The 16,512-nt window shown below is 58.7% G+C and overlaps 1 protein-coding gene across 2 annotated transcripts in view; it reads left to right on the forward strand.

Moving 5' to 3' along the window:
• Nucleotides 1-16,512, forward strand: part of lrrc71 (leucine rich repeat containing 71) — a 131,356-nt gene that overhangs the window by 19,956 nt on the left and 94,888 nt on the right. For both annotated transcript variants that reach the window (XM_060820745.1, XM_060820746.1), the window contains exons 6-7: nt 9,240-9,399; nt 13,589-13,672. In XM_060820745.1, coding sequence (XP_060676728.1) covers nt 9,240-9,399; nt 13,589-13,672 — 244 coding nt within the window. The remainder of the gene's footprint in view (nt 1-9,239; nt 9,400-13,588; nt 13,673-16,512) is intronic.

Here is a 16,512-nt window from a genome sequence, read left to right on the forward strand (position 1 = left end):
TCCGACAGCACCCACTCCCTCAGCACTGACCCTCCGACAGCACCCACTCCCTCAGCACTGACCCTCCGACAGCGCCCACTCCCTCAGCACTGACCCTCCGACAGCACCCACTCCCTCAGCACTGACCCTCCGACAGCACCCACTCCCTCAGCACTGACCCTCCGACAGCGCCCACTCTCTCAGAGCTGACCCTCCGACAGTACCCGCTCCCTCAGCACTGACCCTCCAACAGTGCCCACTCCCTCAGTGCTGTCCCCGTGACAGTGCTGCAGTGTCTCCGTGCTGTCCCTGTGACAGTGCTGCAGTGTCTCAGTGCTGTCCCCGTGACAGTGCTGCAGTGTCTCAGTGCTGTCCCCGTGACAGCGCTGCAGTGTCTCAGTGCTGTCCCTGTGACAGTGCTGCAGTGTCTCAGTGCTGTCCCTGTGACAGTGCTGCAGTGTCTCAGTGCTGTCCCCGTGACAGTGCTGCAGTGTCTCAGTGCTGTCTCTGTGACAGTGCTGCAGTGTCTCAGTGCTGTCTCTGTGACAGTGTCTCAGTGCTGTCCCTGTGACAGTGCTGCAGTGTCTCAGTGCTGTTCCTGTGACAGTGCTGCGGTGTCTCAGTGCTGTCCCCGTGACAGTGCTGCAGTGTCTCCGTGCTGTCCCTGTGACAGTGCTGCAGTGTCTCAGTGCTGTCCCCGTGACAGTGCTGCGGTGTCTCAGTGCTGTCCCCGTGACAGTGCTGCAGTGTCTCAGTGCTGTCCCCGTGACAGTGCTGCAGTGTCTCAGTGCTGTCCCCGTGACAGTGCTGCAGTGTCTCAGTGCTGTCCCTGTGACAGTGTCTCAGTGCTGTCCCCGTGACAGTGCTGCGGTGTCTCAGTGCTGTCCCCGTGACAGTGCTGCAGTGTCTCAGTGCTGTCCCTGTGACAGTGCAGTGTCTCAGTGCTGTCCCCGTGACAGTGCAGTGTCTCAGTGTTGTCCCTGTGACAGTGCAGTTTCTCAGTGCTGTCCCCGTGACAGTGCTGCAATGTCTCAGTGCTGTCCCTGTGACAGTGCTGCGGTGTCTCAGTGCTGTCCCTGTGACAGTGCTGCAGTGTCTCAGTGCTGTCCCTGTGACAGTGCTGCGGTGTCTCAGTGCTGTCCCCGTGACAGTGCTGCAGTGTCTCAGTGCTGTCCCCGTGACAGTGCTGCAGTGTGTCAGTGCTGTCCCTGTGACAGTGCTGCAGTGTCTCAGTGCTGTCCCTGTGACAGTGCTGCAGTGTCTCAGTGCTGTCCCCGTGACAGTGCTGCGGTGTCTCAGTGCTGTCCCCGTGACAGTGCTGCGGTGTCTCAGTGCTGTCCCCGTGACAGTGCTGCAGTGTCTCAGTGCTGTCCCCGTGACAGTGCTGCAGTGTGTCAGTGCTGTCCCTGTGACAGTGCTGCAGTGTCTCAGTGCTGTCCCTGTGACAGTGCTGCAGTGTCTCAGTGCTGTCCCCGTGACAGTGCTGCAGTGTCTCAGTGCTGTCCCCGCGACAGTGCTGCGGTGTCTCAGTGCTGTCCCTGTGACAGTGCTGCGGTGTCTCAGTGCTGTCCCCGTGACAGTGCTGCAGTGTCTCAGTGCTGTCCCTGTGACAGTGTCTCAGTGCTGTCCCTGTGACAGTGCTGCAGTGTCTCAGTGCTGTCCCTGTGACAGTGCTGCAGTGTCTCAGTGCTGTCCCCGTGACAGTGCTGCAGTGTCTCCGTGCTGTCCCTGTGACAGTGCTGCAGTGTCTCAGTGCTGTCCCTGTGACAGTGCTGCAGTGTCTCAGTGCTGTCCCCGTGACAGTGCTGCAGTGTCTCAGTGCTGTCCCCGTGACAGTGCTGCGGTGTCTCAGTGCTGTCCCCGTGACAGTGCTGCGGTGTCTCAGTGCTGTCCCCGTGACAGTGCTGCGGTGTCTCAGTGCTGTCCCCGTGACAGTGCTGCAGTGTCTCAGTGCTGTCCCCGTGACAGTGCTGCAGTGTCTCAGTGCTGTCCCTGTGACAGTGCTGCAGTGTCTCAGTGCTGTCCCCGTGACAGTGCTGCAGTGTCTCAGTGCTGTCCCTGTGACAGTGTCTCAGTGCTGTCCCTGTGACAGTGCTGCAGTGTCTCAGTGCTGTCCCTGTGACAGTGCTGCAGTGTCTCAGTGCTGTCCCCGTGACAGTGCTGCAGTGTCTCCGTGCTGTCCCTGTGACAGTGCTGCAGTGTCTCAGTGCTGTCCCTGTGACAGTGCTGCAGTGTCTCAGTGCTGTCCCCGTGACAGTGCTGCAGTGTCTCAGTGCTGTCCCCGTGACAGTGCTGCGGTGTCTCAGTGCTGTCCCCGTGACAGTGCTGCGGTGTCTCAGTGCTGTCCCCGTGACAGTGCTGCAGTGTCTCAGTGCTGTCCCCGTGACAGTGCTGCAGTGTCTCAGTGCTGTCCCCGTGACAGTGCTGCGGTGTCTCAGTGCTGTCCCCGTGACAGTGCTGCAGTGTCTCAGTGCTGTCCCTGTGACAGTGCAGTGTCTCAGTGCTGTCCCCGTGACAGTGCAGTGTCTCAGTGCTGTCCCTGTGACAGTGCAGTGTCTCAGTGCTGTCCCCGTGACAGTGCTGCAATGTCTCAGTGCTGTCCCTGTGACAGTGCTGCGGTGTCTCAGTGCTGTCCCTGTGACAGTGCTGCAGTGTCTCAGTGCTGTCCCCGTGACAGTGCTGCGGTGTCTCAGTGCTGTCCCCGTGACAGTGCTGCAGTGTCTCAGTGCTGTCCCCGTGACAGTGCTGCAGTGTGTCAGTGCTGTCCCTGTGACAGTGCTGCAGTGTCTCAGTGCTGTCCCTGTGACAGTGCTGCAGTGTCTCAGTGCTGTCCCCGTGACAGTGCTGCGGTGTCTCAGTGCTGTCCCCGTGACAGTGCTGCGGTGTCTCAGTGCTGTCCCCGTGACAGTGCTGCAGTGTGTCAGTGCTGTCCCTGTGACAGTGCTGCAGTGTCTCAGTGCTGTCCCTGTGACAGTGCTGCAGTGTCTCAGTGCTGTCCCCGTGACAGTGCTGCAGTGTCTCAGTGCTGTCCCCGCGACAGTGCTGCGGTGTCTCAGTGCTGTCCCTGTGACAGTGCTGCGGTGTCTCAGTGCTGTCCCCGTGACAGTGCTGCAGTGTCTCAGTGCTGTCCCTGTGACAGTGCTGCAGTGTCTCAGTGCTGTCCCTGTGACAGTGTCTCAGTGCTGTCCCTGTGACAGTGCTGCAGTGTCTCAGTGCTGTCCCTGTGACAGTGCTGCAGTGTCTCAGTGCTGTCCCCGTGACAGTGCTGCAGCGTCTCAGTGCTGTCCCCGTGACAGTGCTGCAGTGTCTCAGTGCTGTCCCCGTGACAGTGCTGCAGTGTCTCAGTGCTGTCCCCGTGACAGTGCTGCAGTGTGTCAGTGCTGTCCCTGTGACAGTGCTGCAGTGTCTCAGTGCTGTCCCCGTGACAGTGCTGCGGTGTCTCAGTGCTGTCCCCGTGACTGTGCTGCGGTGTCTCAGTGCTGTCCCCATGACAGTGCTGCAGTGTCTCAGTGCTGTCCCCGTGACAGTGCTGCAGTGTCTCCGTGCTGTCCCTGTGACAGTGCTGCAGTGTCTCAGTGCTGTCCCTGTGACAGTGCTGCGGTGTCTCAGTGCTGTCCCCGTGACAGTGCTGCGGTGTCTCAGTGCTGTCCGTGTGACAGTGCAGTGTCTCAGTGCTGTCCCCATGACAGTGCTGCAGTGTCTCAGTGCTGTCCCCGTGACAGTGCTGCAGTGTCTCCGTGCTGTCCCTGTGACAGTGCTGCAGTGTCTCAGTGCTGTCCCTGTGACAGTGCTGCGGTGTCTCAGTGCTGTCCCCGTGACAGTGCTGCGGTGTCTCAGTGCTGTCCCCGTGACAGTGCTGCGGTGTCTCAGTGCTGTCCGTGTGACAGTGCAGTGTCTCAGTGCTGTCCCCGTGACAGTGCTGCAGTGTCTCAGTGCTGTCCCCGTGACAGTGCTGCGGTGTCTCAGTGCTGTCCCCGTGACAGTGCTGCGGTGTCTCAGTGCTGTCCCCGTGACAGTGCTGCGGTGTCTCAGTGCTGTCCCCGTGACAGTGCTGCAGTGTCTCAGTGCTGTCCCTGTGACAGTGCTGCATTGTCTCAGTGCTGTCCCCGTGACAGTTCTGCAGTGTCTCAGTGCTGTCTCCGTGACAGTGCTGCAGTGTCTCAGTGCTGTCCCCGTGACAGTGCTGCAGTGTCTCAGTGCTGTCCCCGTGACAGTGCTGCAGTGTGTCAGCGCTGTCCCCGTGACAGTGCTGCAGTGTCTCAGTGCTGTCCCCGTGACAGTGCTGCAGTGTCTCAGTGCTGTCCCTGTGACAGTGTCTCAGTGCTGTCCCTGTGACAGTGCTGCAGTGTCTCAGTGCTGTCCCTGTGACAGTGCTGCAGTGTCTCAGTGCTGTCCCTGTGACAGTGCTGCAGTGTCTCAGTGCTGTCCCCGTGACAGTGCTGCAGTGTCTCAGTGCTGTCCCTGTGACAGTGCTGCAGTGTCTCAGTGCTGTCCCTGTGACAGTGTCTCAGTGCTGTCCCTGTGACAGTGCTGCAGTGTCTCAGTGCTGTCCCCGTGACAGTGCTGCGGTGTCTCAGTGCTGTCCCCGTGACAGTGCTGCGGTGTCTCAGTGCTGTCCCTGTGACAGTGCTGCATTGTCTCAGTGCTGTCCCTGTGACAGTGCTGCATTGTCTCAGTGCTGTCCCCGTGACAGTTCTGCAGTGTCTCAGTGCTGTCTCTGTGACAGTGCTGCAGTGTCTCAGTGCTGTCCCCGTGACAGTGCTGCAGTGTCTCAGTGCTGTCCCCGTGACAGTGCTGCAGTGTGTCAGCGCTGTCCCCGTGACAGTGCTGCAGTGTCTCAGTGCTGTCACCGTGACAGTGCTGCAGTGTCTCAGTGCTGTCCCCGTGACAGTGCTGCAGTGTCTCAGTGCTGTCCCTGTGACAGTGCTGCAGTGTCTCAGTGCTGTCCCTGTGACAGTGCTGCAGTGTCTCAGTGCTGTCCCCGTGACAGTGCTGCAGTGTCTCAGTGCTGTCCCTGTGACAGTGCTGCAGTGTCTCAGTGCTGTCCCTGTGACAGTGTCTCAGTGCTGTCCCTGTGACAGTGCTGCAGTGTCTCAGTGCTGTCCCCGTGACAGTGCTGCGGTGTCTCAGTGCTGTCCCCGTGACAGTGCTGCAGTGTCTCAGTGCTGTCCCTGTGACAGTGCTGCAGTGTCTCAGTGCTGTCCCTGTGACAGTGCTGCAGTGTCTCAGTGCTGTCCCCGTGACAGTGCTGCGGTGTCTCAGTGCTGTCCCCGTGACAGTGCTGCGGTGTCTCAGTGCTGTCCCCGTGACAGTGCTGCAGTGTGTCAGTGCTGTCCCTGTGACAGTGCTGCAGTGTCTCAGTGCTGTCCCTGTGACAGTGCTGCAGTGTCTCAGTGCTGTCCCCGTGACAGTGCTGCAGTGTCTCAGTGCTGTCCCCGCGACAGTGCTGCGGTGTCTCAGTGCTGTCCCTGTGACAGTGCTGCGGTGTCTCAGTGCTGTCCCCGTGACAGTGCTGCAGTGTCTCAGTGCTGTCCCTGTGACAGTGCTGCAGTGTCTCAGTGCTGTCCCTGTGACAGTGTCTCAGTGCTGTCCCTGTGACAGTGCTGCAGTGTCTCAGTGCTGTCCCTGTGACAGTGCTGCAGTGTCTCAGTGCTGTCCCCGTGACAGTGCTGCAGCGTCTCAGTGCTATCCCCGTGACAGTGCTGCAGTGTCTCAGTGCTGTCCCCGTGACAGTGCTGCAGTGTCTCAGTGCTGTCCCCGTGACAGTGCTGCAGTGTCTCAGTGCTGTCCCTGTGACAGTGCTGCAGTGTGTCAGTGCTGTCCCTGTGACAGTGCAGTGTCTCAGTGCTGTCCCTGTGACAGTGCAGTGTCTCAGTGCTGTCCCTGTGACAGTGCTGCGGTGTCTCAGTGCTGTCCGTGTGACAGTGCAGTGTCTCAGTGCTGTCCCCGTGACAGTGCTGCAGTGTCTCAGTGCTGTCCCTGTGACAGTGCTGCAGTGTCTCATTGCTGTCCCCGTGACAGTGCTGCAGTGTGTCAGTGCTGTCCCTGTGACAGTGCTGCAGTGTCTCAGTGCTGTCCCCGTGACAGTGCTGCAGTGTCTCAGTGCTGTCCCCGTGACAGTGCTGCAGTGTCTCAGTGCTGTCCCCGCGACAGTGCTGCAGTGTCTCAGTGCTGTCCCCGTGACAGTGCTGCAGTGTCTCAGTGCTGTCCCCGTGACAGTGCTGCAGTGTCTCAGTGCTGTCCCTGTGACAGTGCAGTGTCTCAGTGCTGTCCCTGTGACAGTGCAGTGTCTCAGTGCTGTCCCTGTGACAGTGCTGCAGTGTCTCAGTGCTGTCCCCGTGACAGTGCTGCATTGTCTCAGTGCTGTCCCTGTGACAGTGCTGCAGTGTCTCAGTGCTGTCCCTGTGACAGTGCAGTGTCTCAGTGCTGTCCCTGTGACAGTGCTGCAGTGTCTCAGTGCTGTCCCTGTGACAGTGCAGTGTCTCAGTGCTGTCCCTGTGACAGTGCTGCAGTGTCTCAGTGCTGTCCCTGTGACAGTGCTGCAGTGTCTCTGTGCTGTCCCCGTGACAGTGCTGCAGTGTCTCAGTGCTGTCCCCGTGACAGTGCTGCAGTGTGTCAGTGCTGTCCCTGTGACAGTGCTGCAGTGTCTCAGTGCTGTCCCCGTGACAGTGCTGCGGTGTCTCAGTGCTGTCCGTGTGACAGTGCAGTGTCTCAGTGCTGTCCCCGTGACAGTGCTGCAGTGTCTCAGTGCTGTCCCTGTGACAGTGCAGTTTCTCAGTGCTGTCACCGTGACAGTGCTGCAGTGTCTCAGTGCTGTCCCCGTGACAGTGCTGCAGTGTCTCAGTGCTGTCCCTGTGACAGTGCAGTGTCTCAGTGCTGTCCCTGTGACAGTGCTGCAGTGTCTCAGTGCTGTCCCTGTGACAGTGCTGCAGTGTCTCAGTGCTGTCCCCGTGACAGTGCTGCAGTGTCTCAGTGCTGTCCCTGTGACAGTGCTGCAGTGTCTCAGTGCTGTCCCTGTGACAGTGTCTCAGTGCTGTCCCTGTGACAGTGCTGCAGTGTCTCAGTGCTGTCCCCGTGACAGTGCTGCGGTGTCTCAGTGCTGTCCCCGTGACAGTGCTGCAGTGTCTCAGTGCTGTCCCCGTGACAGTGCTGCAGTGTCTCAGTGCTGTCCCCGTGACAGTGCTGCAGTGTCTCAGTGCTGTCCCCGTGACAGTGCTGCAGTGTCTCAGTGCTGTCCCCGTGACAGTGCTGCGGTGTCTCAGTGCTGTCCCCGTGACAGTGCTGCAGTGTCTCAGTGCTGTCCCCGTGACAGTGCTGCAGTGTCTCAGTGCTGTCCCCGTGACAGTGCTGCGGTGTCTCAGTGCTGTCCCCGTGACAGTGCTGCGGTGTCTCAGTGCTGTCCCTGTGACAGTGCTGCATTGTCTCAGTGCTGTCCCTGTGACAGTGCTGCAGTGTCTCAGTGCTGTCTCTGTGACTGTGCTGCAGTGTCTCAGTGCTGTCCCCGCGACAGTGCTGCAGTGTCTCAGTGCTGTCCCCGTGACAGTGCTGCAGTGTCTCAGTGCTGTCCCTGTGACAGTGTCTCAGTGCTGTCCCTGTGACAGTGCTGCAGTGTCTCAGTGCTGTCCCCGTGACAGTGCTGCGGTGTCTCAGTGCTGTCCCCGTGACAGTGCTGCGGTGTCTCAGTGCTGTCCCCGTGACAGTGCTGCGGTGTCTCAGTGCTGTCCCCGTGACAGTGCTGCGGTGTCTCAGTGCTGTCCCCGTGACAGTGCTGCGGTGTCTCAGTGCTGTCCCTGTGACAGTGCTGCATTGTCTCAGTGCTGTCCCTGTGACAGTGCTGCATTGTCTCAGTGCTGTCCCTGTGACAGTGCTGCAGTGTCTCAGTGCTGTCCCCGTGACAGTGCTGCGGTGTCTCAGTGCTGTCCCCGTGACAGTGCTGCGGTGTCTCAGTGCTGTCCCCGTGACAGTGCTGCGGTGTCTCAGTGCTGTCCCCGTGACAGTGCTGCGGTGTCTCAGTGCTGTCCCCGTGACAGTGCTGCGGTGTCTCAGTGCTGTCCCTGTGACAGTGCTGCATTGTCTCAGTGCTGTCCCTGTGACAGTGCTGCATTGTCTCAGTGCTGTCCCCGTGACAGTGCTGCATTGTCTCAGTGCTGTCCCCGTGACAGTTCTGCAGTGTCTCAGTGCTGTCCCTGTGACAGTGCTGCAGTGTCTCAGTGCTGTCCCTGTGACAGTGCTGCAGTGTCTCAGTGCTGTCCCCGTGACAGTGCTGCAGTGTCTCAGTGCTGTCCCTGTGACAGTGCTGCAGTGTGTCAGCGCTGTCCCCGTGACAGTGCTGCAGTGTCTCAGTGCTGTCCCCGTGACAGTGCTGCAGTGTCTCAGTGCTGTCCCTTTGACAGTGCTGCAGTGTCTCAGTGCTGTCCCCGTGACAGTGCTGCATTGTCTCAGTGCTGTCCCCGTGACAGTGCTGCAGTGTCTCAGTGCTGTCCCCGTGACAGTGCTGCAGTGTCTCAGTGCTGTCCCTTTGACAGTGCTGCAGTGTCTCAGTGCTGTCCCTGTGACAGTGCTGCAGTGTCTCAGTGCTGTCCCTGTGACAGTGCTGCATTGTCTCAGTGCTGTCCCCGTGACAGTGCTGCAGTGTCTCAGTGCTGTCCCTGTGACAGTGCTGCAGTGTCTCAGTGCTGTCCCTGTGACAGTGCAGTGTCTCAGTGCTGTCCCCGTGACAGTGCTGCAGTGTCTCAGTGCTGCTCTGGGTGTATTGTGTGGGATCATGGTGACGTGTGTCTTGAGCAGTGTTTGAACCCCAGTAACTGTGCGTGATGTTAACCCTTTGCGCTGCCTGGCGCCATGTACATCTTGGTGACTATTTTCTGCTCACTCCACACGTGTCTTTTGAACTTGTCCCTGCCCTTCATGTGCCAGTGTCTGTCTGGACCAGTATTTAATGTCTGTCCGTCATTGCCCACCTTGTGAAGGTGGCGGGTCTGACTCCCCATCGTGACCTGATGAAACCCCTTTCCTTTTCTGTGTGACCGAGGGACGCAGTTCCCCTTTGGGGAGGGGACATCTGGGGTTCTGACCCCCAAAGAAACGGCCGATATATGTCACCACGTTGTTGGGGAGGGGTCTCGGAGTGGAATTGTCAGGGGTCTGGCGTTCCCCATGCGCTGCCCCTCGCTAACCCCCCACCTTCCAGTGGTCGCTGTCTAACGGGGTGGAACTGTCCTGTCGCTCTGTCCCAACATTAATGAGGAATTATTTCGTAGATTCCAGAATCTAACTCTGAGAAACAACAAGATTGATGATGCCGGAGCCAAGTTGATTGGAGAGGCACTTTCTACAATTAAAAAGTCAAACAAGACCTTAATGACGTTAAATCTCAGCTTTAATCACATCACTGACGTAGGAGCTGGGTACATCGCTGATGTAAGTGAGACCTCGCTGTAACAGTGTCACCTTCCGATAGCTGTTGTTCTCTCTCCTCTCACACCAGTCATCGTCCCGCCCTTTTCTCTCTCTCATTCTCACTCTGTCTGTCACTCACACGCTCGCAGACACACGCACACTTTCTCACTCACTCTCCCACACTTTCTCACTCACGCACAGGCTTTCTCACACTCGCGCACACATTCTCACACTTGCTTATTCGCCCGCACACCGTATCGCCATCACACACAATCCGTCACATTCTGGCTCATGTGCAAACATTCACACTCCCACAAACACAAACACTCTCTCAGGCGTGCACACACTCGTACACTCACGCAAGGGCACGCACATTATCATTTCACACACACATTCCCACTCCCACACACACACACATTCCCACTCCCTCACACACACACATTCCCTCTCCCTCACACACACACATTCCCTCTCCCTCACACACACACATTCCCTCTCCCTAACACACACACATTCCCACTCCCTAACACACACACATTCCCACTCCCTCACGCACACACATTCCCACTCCCTCACACACACACATTCCCACTCCCTCACACACACACATTCCCTCTCCCTAACACACACACATTCCCACTCCCTCACACACACACATTCCCACTCCCTCACACACACACATTCCCACTCCCTAACACACACACATTCCCTCTCCCACACACACACACATTCCCTCTCCCTAACACACACACATTCCCTCTCCCTCACACACACACATTCCCACTCCCTAACACACACACATTCCCTCTCCCTCACACACACACATTCCCACTCCCTCACACACACACATTCCCTCTCCCTAACACACACACATTCCCTCTCCCTCACACACACACATTCCCTCTCCCTAACACACACATTCCCACTCCCTAACACACACATTCCCACTCCCTCACACACACACATTCCCACTCCCTCACACACACACATTCCCACTCCCTCACACACACACATTCCCTCTCCCTCACACACACACATTCCCACTCCCTCACACACACACATTCCCTCTCCCTCACACACACACATTCCCACTCCCTAACACACACACATTCCCTCTCCCTAACACACACACATTCCCACTCCCTCACACACACACATTCCCACTCCCTAACACACACACATTCCCTCTCCCTCACACACACACATTCCCTCTCCCTCACACACACACATTCCCACTCCCTCACACACACACATTCCCTCTCCCTCACACACACACATTCCCTCTCCCTCACACACACACATTCCCTCTCCCTAACACACACACATTCCCTCTCCCTCACACACACACATTCCCTCTCCCTAACACACACACATTCCCTCTCCCTCACACACACACATTCCCTCTCCCTCACACACACATTCCCTCTCCCTCACACACACACATTCCCACTCCCTCACACACACACATTCCCTCTCCCTCACACACACACATTCCCTCTCCCTCACACACACACATTCCCACTCCCTAACACACACACATTCCCTCTCCCTCACACACACACATTCCCTCTCCCTAACACACACACATTCCCTCTCCCTCACACACACACATTCCCACTCCCTAACACACACACATTCCCTCTCCCTCACACACACACATTCCCTCTCCCTCACACACACACATTCCCTCTCCCTCACACACACACATTCCCTCTCCCTAACACACACACATTCCCTCTCCCTAACACACACACATTCCCACTCCCTCACACACACACATTCCCTCTCCCTCACACACACACATTCCCTCTCCCTCACACACACACATTCCCTCTCCCTCACACACACATTCCCTCTCCCTCACACACACATATTCCCTCTCCCTCACACACACACATTCCCTCTCCCTCACACACACACATTCCCACTCCCTCACACACACACATTCCCTCTCCCTCACACACACACATTCCCTCTCCCTCACACACACATTCCCTCTCCCTCACACACACATTCCCTCTCCCTCACACACACACATTCCCTCTCCCTCACACACACACATTCCCACTCCCTCACACACACATTCCCTCTCCCTAACACACACACATTCCCACTCCCTCACACACACACATTCCCTCTCCCTCACACACACATTCCCACTCCCTCACACACACACATTCCCACTCCCTCACACACACACATTCCCTCTCCCTCACACACACACATTCCCTCTCCCTCACACACACACATTCCCTCTCCCTAACACACACACATTCCCTCTCCCTCACACACACACATTCCCACTCCCTAACACACACACATTCCCTCTCCCTCACACACACACATTCCCTCTCCCTAACACACACACATTCCCTCTCCCTCACACACACACATTCCCACTCCCTAACACACACACATTCCCTCTCCCTCACACACACACATTCCCTCTCCCTCACACACACACATTCCCTCTCCCTCACACACACACATTCCCTCTCCCTAACACACACACATTCCCTCTCCCTAACACACACACATTCCCACTCCCTCACACACACACATTCCCTCTCCCTCACACACACACATTCCCTCTCCCTCACACACACACATTCCCTCTCCCTCACACACACATTCCCTCTCCCTCACACACACACATTCCCTCTCCCTCACACACACACATTCCCTCTCCCTCACACACACACATTCCCACTCCCTCACACACACACATTCCCTCTCCCTCACACACACACATTCCCTCTCCCTCACACACACATTCCCTCTCCCTCACACACACACATTCCCTCTCCCTCACACACACACATTCCCACTCCCTCACACACACATTCCCTCTCCCTAACACACACACATTCCCACTCCCTCACACACACACATTCCCTCTCCCTCACACACACATTCCCACTCCCTCACACACACACATTCCCACTACCTAACACACACACATTCCCTCTCCCTCACACACACACATTCCCTCTCCTTCACACACACACATTCCCTCTCCCTCACACACACATTCCCTCTCCCTCACACACACACATTCCCACTCCCTCACACACACACATTCCCTCTCCCTCACACACACACATTCCCTCTCCCTCACACACACACATTCCCTCTCCCTAACACACACACATTCCCTCTCCCTCACACACACACATTCCCACTCCCTAACACACACACATTCCCTCTCCCTCACACACACACATTCCCTCTCCCTAACACACACACATTCCCTCTCCCTCACACACACACATTCCCACTCCCTAACACACACACATTCCCACTCCCTAACACACACACATTCCCTCTCCCTCACACACACACATTCCCTCTCCCTCACACACACACATTCCCTCTCCCTCACACACACACATTCCCTCTCCCTAACACACACACATTCCCTCTCCCTAACACACACACATTCCCACTCCCTCACACACACACATTCCCTCTCCCTCACACACACACATTCCCTCTCCCTCACACACACACATTCCCTCTCCCTCACACACACATTCCCTCTCCCTCACACACACACATTCCCTCTCCCTCACACGCACACATTCCCTCTCCCTCACACACACACATTCCCACTCCCTCACACAGACACATTCCCACTACCTAACACACACACATTCCCTCTCCCTCACACACACACATTCCCTCTCCCTCACACACACACATTCCCTCTCCTTCACACACACACATTCCCACTCCCTCACACACACACATCTTCTCCGGCTGACGCACCACAGACTCCCAGCCTGACAAACACACCCACACACACTCCCTGTACTGTACTCTCCCTCACGCTGGCTCTCTGCTATGCGGGTCCTTTCAGGTGCGTACACACAGACTCTTAAATACAAACGCTCAGCCTCACACCTAATCCACTTTCTGCTTTTGAAACTTGTATTCCTGAGCAAGTCTCATCCGTGTAATTTCTGCTGCAACCTGTCAGTTTTCGGGGTTCGGTGCATGCAGACCCCGGAGCTGCTGGGCTCCTCGCTCGCTGCTTTCCCTTGGGGGTCTCTCCTCTCAGCTTGTCACTCCATCCCTCTCTCCATTACCCCAGCTGCCCCCTCCTACCTCCACACCCTTCCTGCCATCTGTCCAGGCTGCTCCCTCTCCGGGACACTCCCAACATTGGAAGGAGACATTCCCATTCCATCCCATTCCATTCCTTCCGCAGGGATTGCGTTTGAACCGAACTCTGGTGTGGCTCAGTCTGGCTTCCAATCAGATCGGGGACCAGGGAGCCACCAAGCTGGCGGAGGTGAGTGTCGGGGGGGGGGGGGGGGGGGGGGGGTGGGATGGGGGGGGTGTAAAACACCCAATTGTTCCGAATCTGCGCCCGGGACCGTGAGGGCCCAAGCTTTGGGCTTGGGATTCCCCACAGCAGCAGGGGACCGAGAGGTGACAGGTCCCACAGACCCCAGGGGTCCACACACCCGCAGCACGGGGAATCTGCTCACGGAACCCACCCGGACCCCGCGCCCCCACCCTCCGCTCAACGCTTCCCAACAAAGAACAGGGAATGTGGCGAGGAGATTCCTCCCAGGCACAGCGAGTGGGAGGGGAGAGTCCAATCCCCCCCCCCGCCCACCCCCAAACCCACCGTCACCGTGAACGGGATGGGAGATGCCCCACCCCAACCCCCCCCCCCCCAGGGAGAGGGGATTCTCCCCCCCAACCCCCCAAATCCCTCCAGAAGAGGGAGTGGGCTGGAGGATTCGACCACCTCAGGACAGGAAGCGGGATGCCAGATCTCCCCCCAACCCCCACCACAGTCCCTGTGTGTGTCCCCCATCCCGCTCCCTGTCCCTGGGGGGTGGGGGAGGGGAATCTCCCATCTTGCTCCCTGTCCCAGGGGGTGGGGGAGGGAATCTCCCATCTCGCTCCCTGTCCCTGGGGGGTGGGGGAGGGGAATCTCCCATCTCGCTCCCTGTCCCTGGGGGGTGGGGGAGGGGAATCTCCCATCTTGCTCCCTGTCCCTGGGGGGTGGGGGAGGGGAATCTCCCATCTCGCTCCCTGTCCCTGGGGGGTGGGGGAATCTCCCATCTCGCTCCCTGTCCCAGGGGGTGGGGGAATCTCCCATCTCGCTCCCTGTCCCAGGGGGTGGGGGAATCTCCCATCTTGCTCCCTGTCCCAGGGGGTGGGGGAATCTCCCATCTTGCTCCCTGTCCCAGGGGGTGGGGGAATCTCCCATCCCGCTCCCTGTCCCAGGGGGTGGGGGAATCTCCCATCTTGCTCCCTGTCCCAGGGGGTGGGGGAATCTCCCATCCCGCTCCCTGTCCCGGGGGGGTGGGGGAGGGGAGTCTCCCATCTCGCTCCCTGTCCCAGGGGGTGGGGGAATCTCCCATCTTGCTCCCTGTCCCAGGGGGTGGGGGAATCTCCCATCCCGCTCCCTGTCCCGGGGGGGTGGGGGAGGCGAGTCTCCCATCTCGCTCCCTGTCCCAGGGGGTGGGGGAATCTCCCATCTCGCTCCCTGTCCTGGGGGGGTGGGGGAGGGGAATCTCCCATCTCGCTCACTGTCCCGGGGGGTGGGGGAATCTCCCATCTCGCTCACTGTCCCGGGGGGTGGGGGAATCTCCCATCTCGGTCACTGTCCCGGGGGGGTGGAGGTATCTCCCATCTCGCTCACTGTCCCGGGGGTGGGGGAGGGGAATCTCCCATCTCGCTCCCTGTCCCGGGGGGGCGGGGGAGAATGTACCATGTCGCTCCCTGTCCCGGGGGGTGGGGGAGGGGAGTCTCCCATCTCGCTCCCTGTCCCGGGGGGAGGGGAATCTCCCATCTCGCTCCCTGTCCCGGGGGGGTGGAGGTATCTCCCATCTCGCTCACTGTCCCGGGGGGGTGGGAGAGAATCTACCATCTCGCTCCCTGTCCGGGGGGTGGGGGAGAATCTCCCATCTTGCTCCCTGTCCCAGGGGGTGGGGGAGGGGAATCTCCCATCTTGCTCCCTGTCCCAGGGGGTGGGGGAGGGGAATCTCCCATCTCGCTCCCTGTCCCGGGGGGGTGGGGGTTTCTCCCATCTAGCTCCCTGTCCCGGGGGGGTGGGGGAGGGGAATCTCCCATCTCGCTCCCTGTCCCGGGGGGGTGGGGGTTTCTCCCATCTAGCTCCCTGTCTTGGGAAGTGGGTGAGGGGGAAGTATCAATCTCGCTCCCTCTCCCAATTTCGGGGGTGGGTGTGGGGAGTCTCAAATGCGGCCCCCTGTCCCGGGGAGGGTGTGTGGAATCTCCCATCCTGCTCCATGTCCTGGGAAGAGGGGTTGGAGATTCTCCTTCCCAGGACAGGGAGTGGGGTGGGAGATTTCCAACCCCCAGGACAGGGAGCTGGATGGAAGATTCCCACACACCTCCCTCCCCTGGACAGGGAGCATGTTGGGAGATTCCTAACCCCCACCCCATTCCTGGGACCGGGAGCGGGATGGGAGACTCCCATCCCTTCTCCGAGGGATGAAGGAGCGGTTTGGGATATTCAACACCCCCTCTCCCTGGGACAGAGAGCGGGATAGTACATTCCACACCTTCTCTCCCCGGGCCAGAGAGAAGGATGGTACATTCCACACCCCCTCTCCCTGGGACAGAGAGCGGGATGGGAGATTCCACACCCCCTCTCCCCGGGACAGAGAGAAGGATGGTACATTCCACACCTTCTCTCCCCGGGACAGAGAGAAGGATGGTACATTCCACATCCCCTCTCCCCGGGACAGAGAGCGGGATGGGAGATTCCACACCCCCTCTCCCCGGGACAGAGAGAAGGATGGTACATTCCACACCTTCTCTCCCCGGGACAGAGAGAAGGATGGTACATTCCACATCCCCTCTCCCCGGGACAGAGAGCGGGATGGGAGATTCCACACCCCCTCTCCCCGGGACAGAGAGAAGGATGGTACATTCCACACCTTCTCTCCCCGGGACAGAGAGAAGGATGGTACATTCCACATCCCCTCTCCCCGGGACAGAGAGAAGGATGGTACATTCCACACCCCCTCTCCCCGGGACAGGGAGCGGGATAGGAGATTCCCACCCCCTCTCCCCGGGACAGGGAGCGGGATAGTACATTCCACAGCCCCTCTCCCCGGGACAGGGAGCGAGATAGGAGATTCCCACCCC

The sequence above is a fragment of the Hemiscyllium ocellatum genome, chromosome 50, assembly GCF_020745735.1.
Source record: "Hemiscyllium ocellatum isolate sHemOce1 chromosome 50, sHemOce1.pat.X.cur, whole genome shotgun sequence".
Taxonomy (NCBI): Eukaryota; Metazoa; Chordata; class Chondrichthyes; order Orectolobiformes; family Hemiscylliidae; genus Hemiscyllium; species Hemiscyllium ocellatum.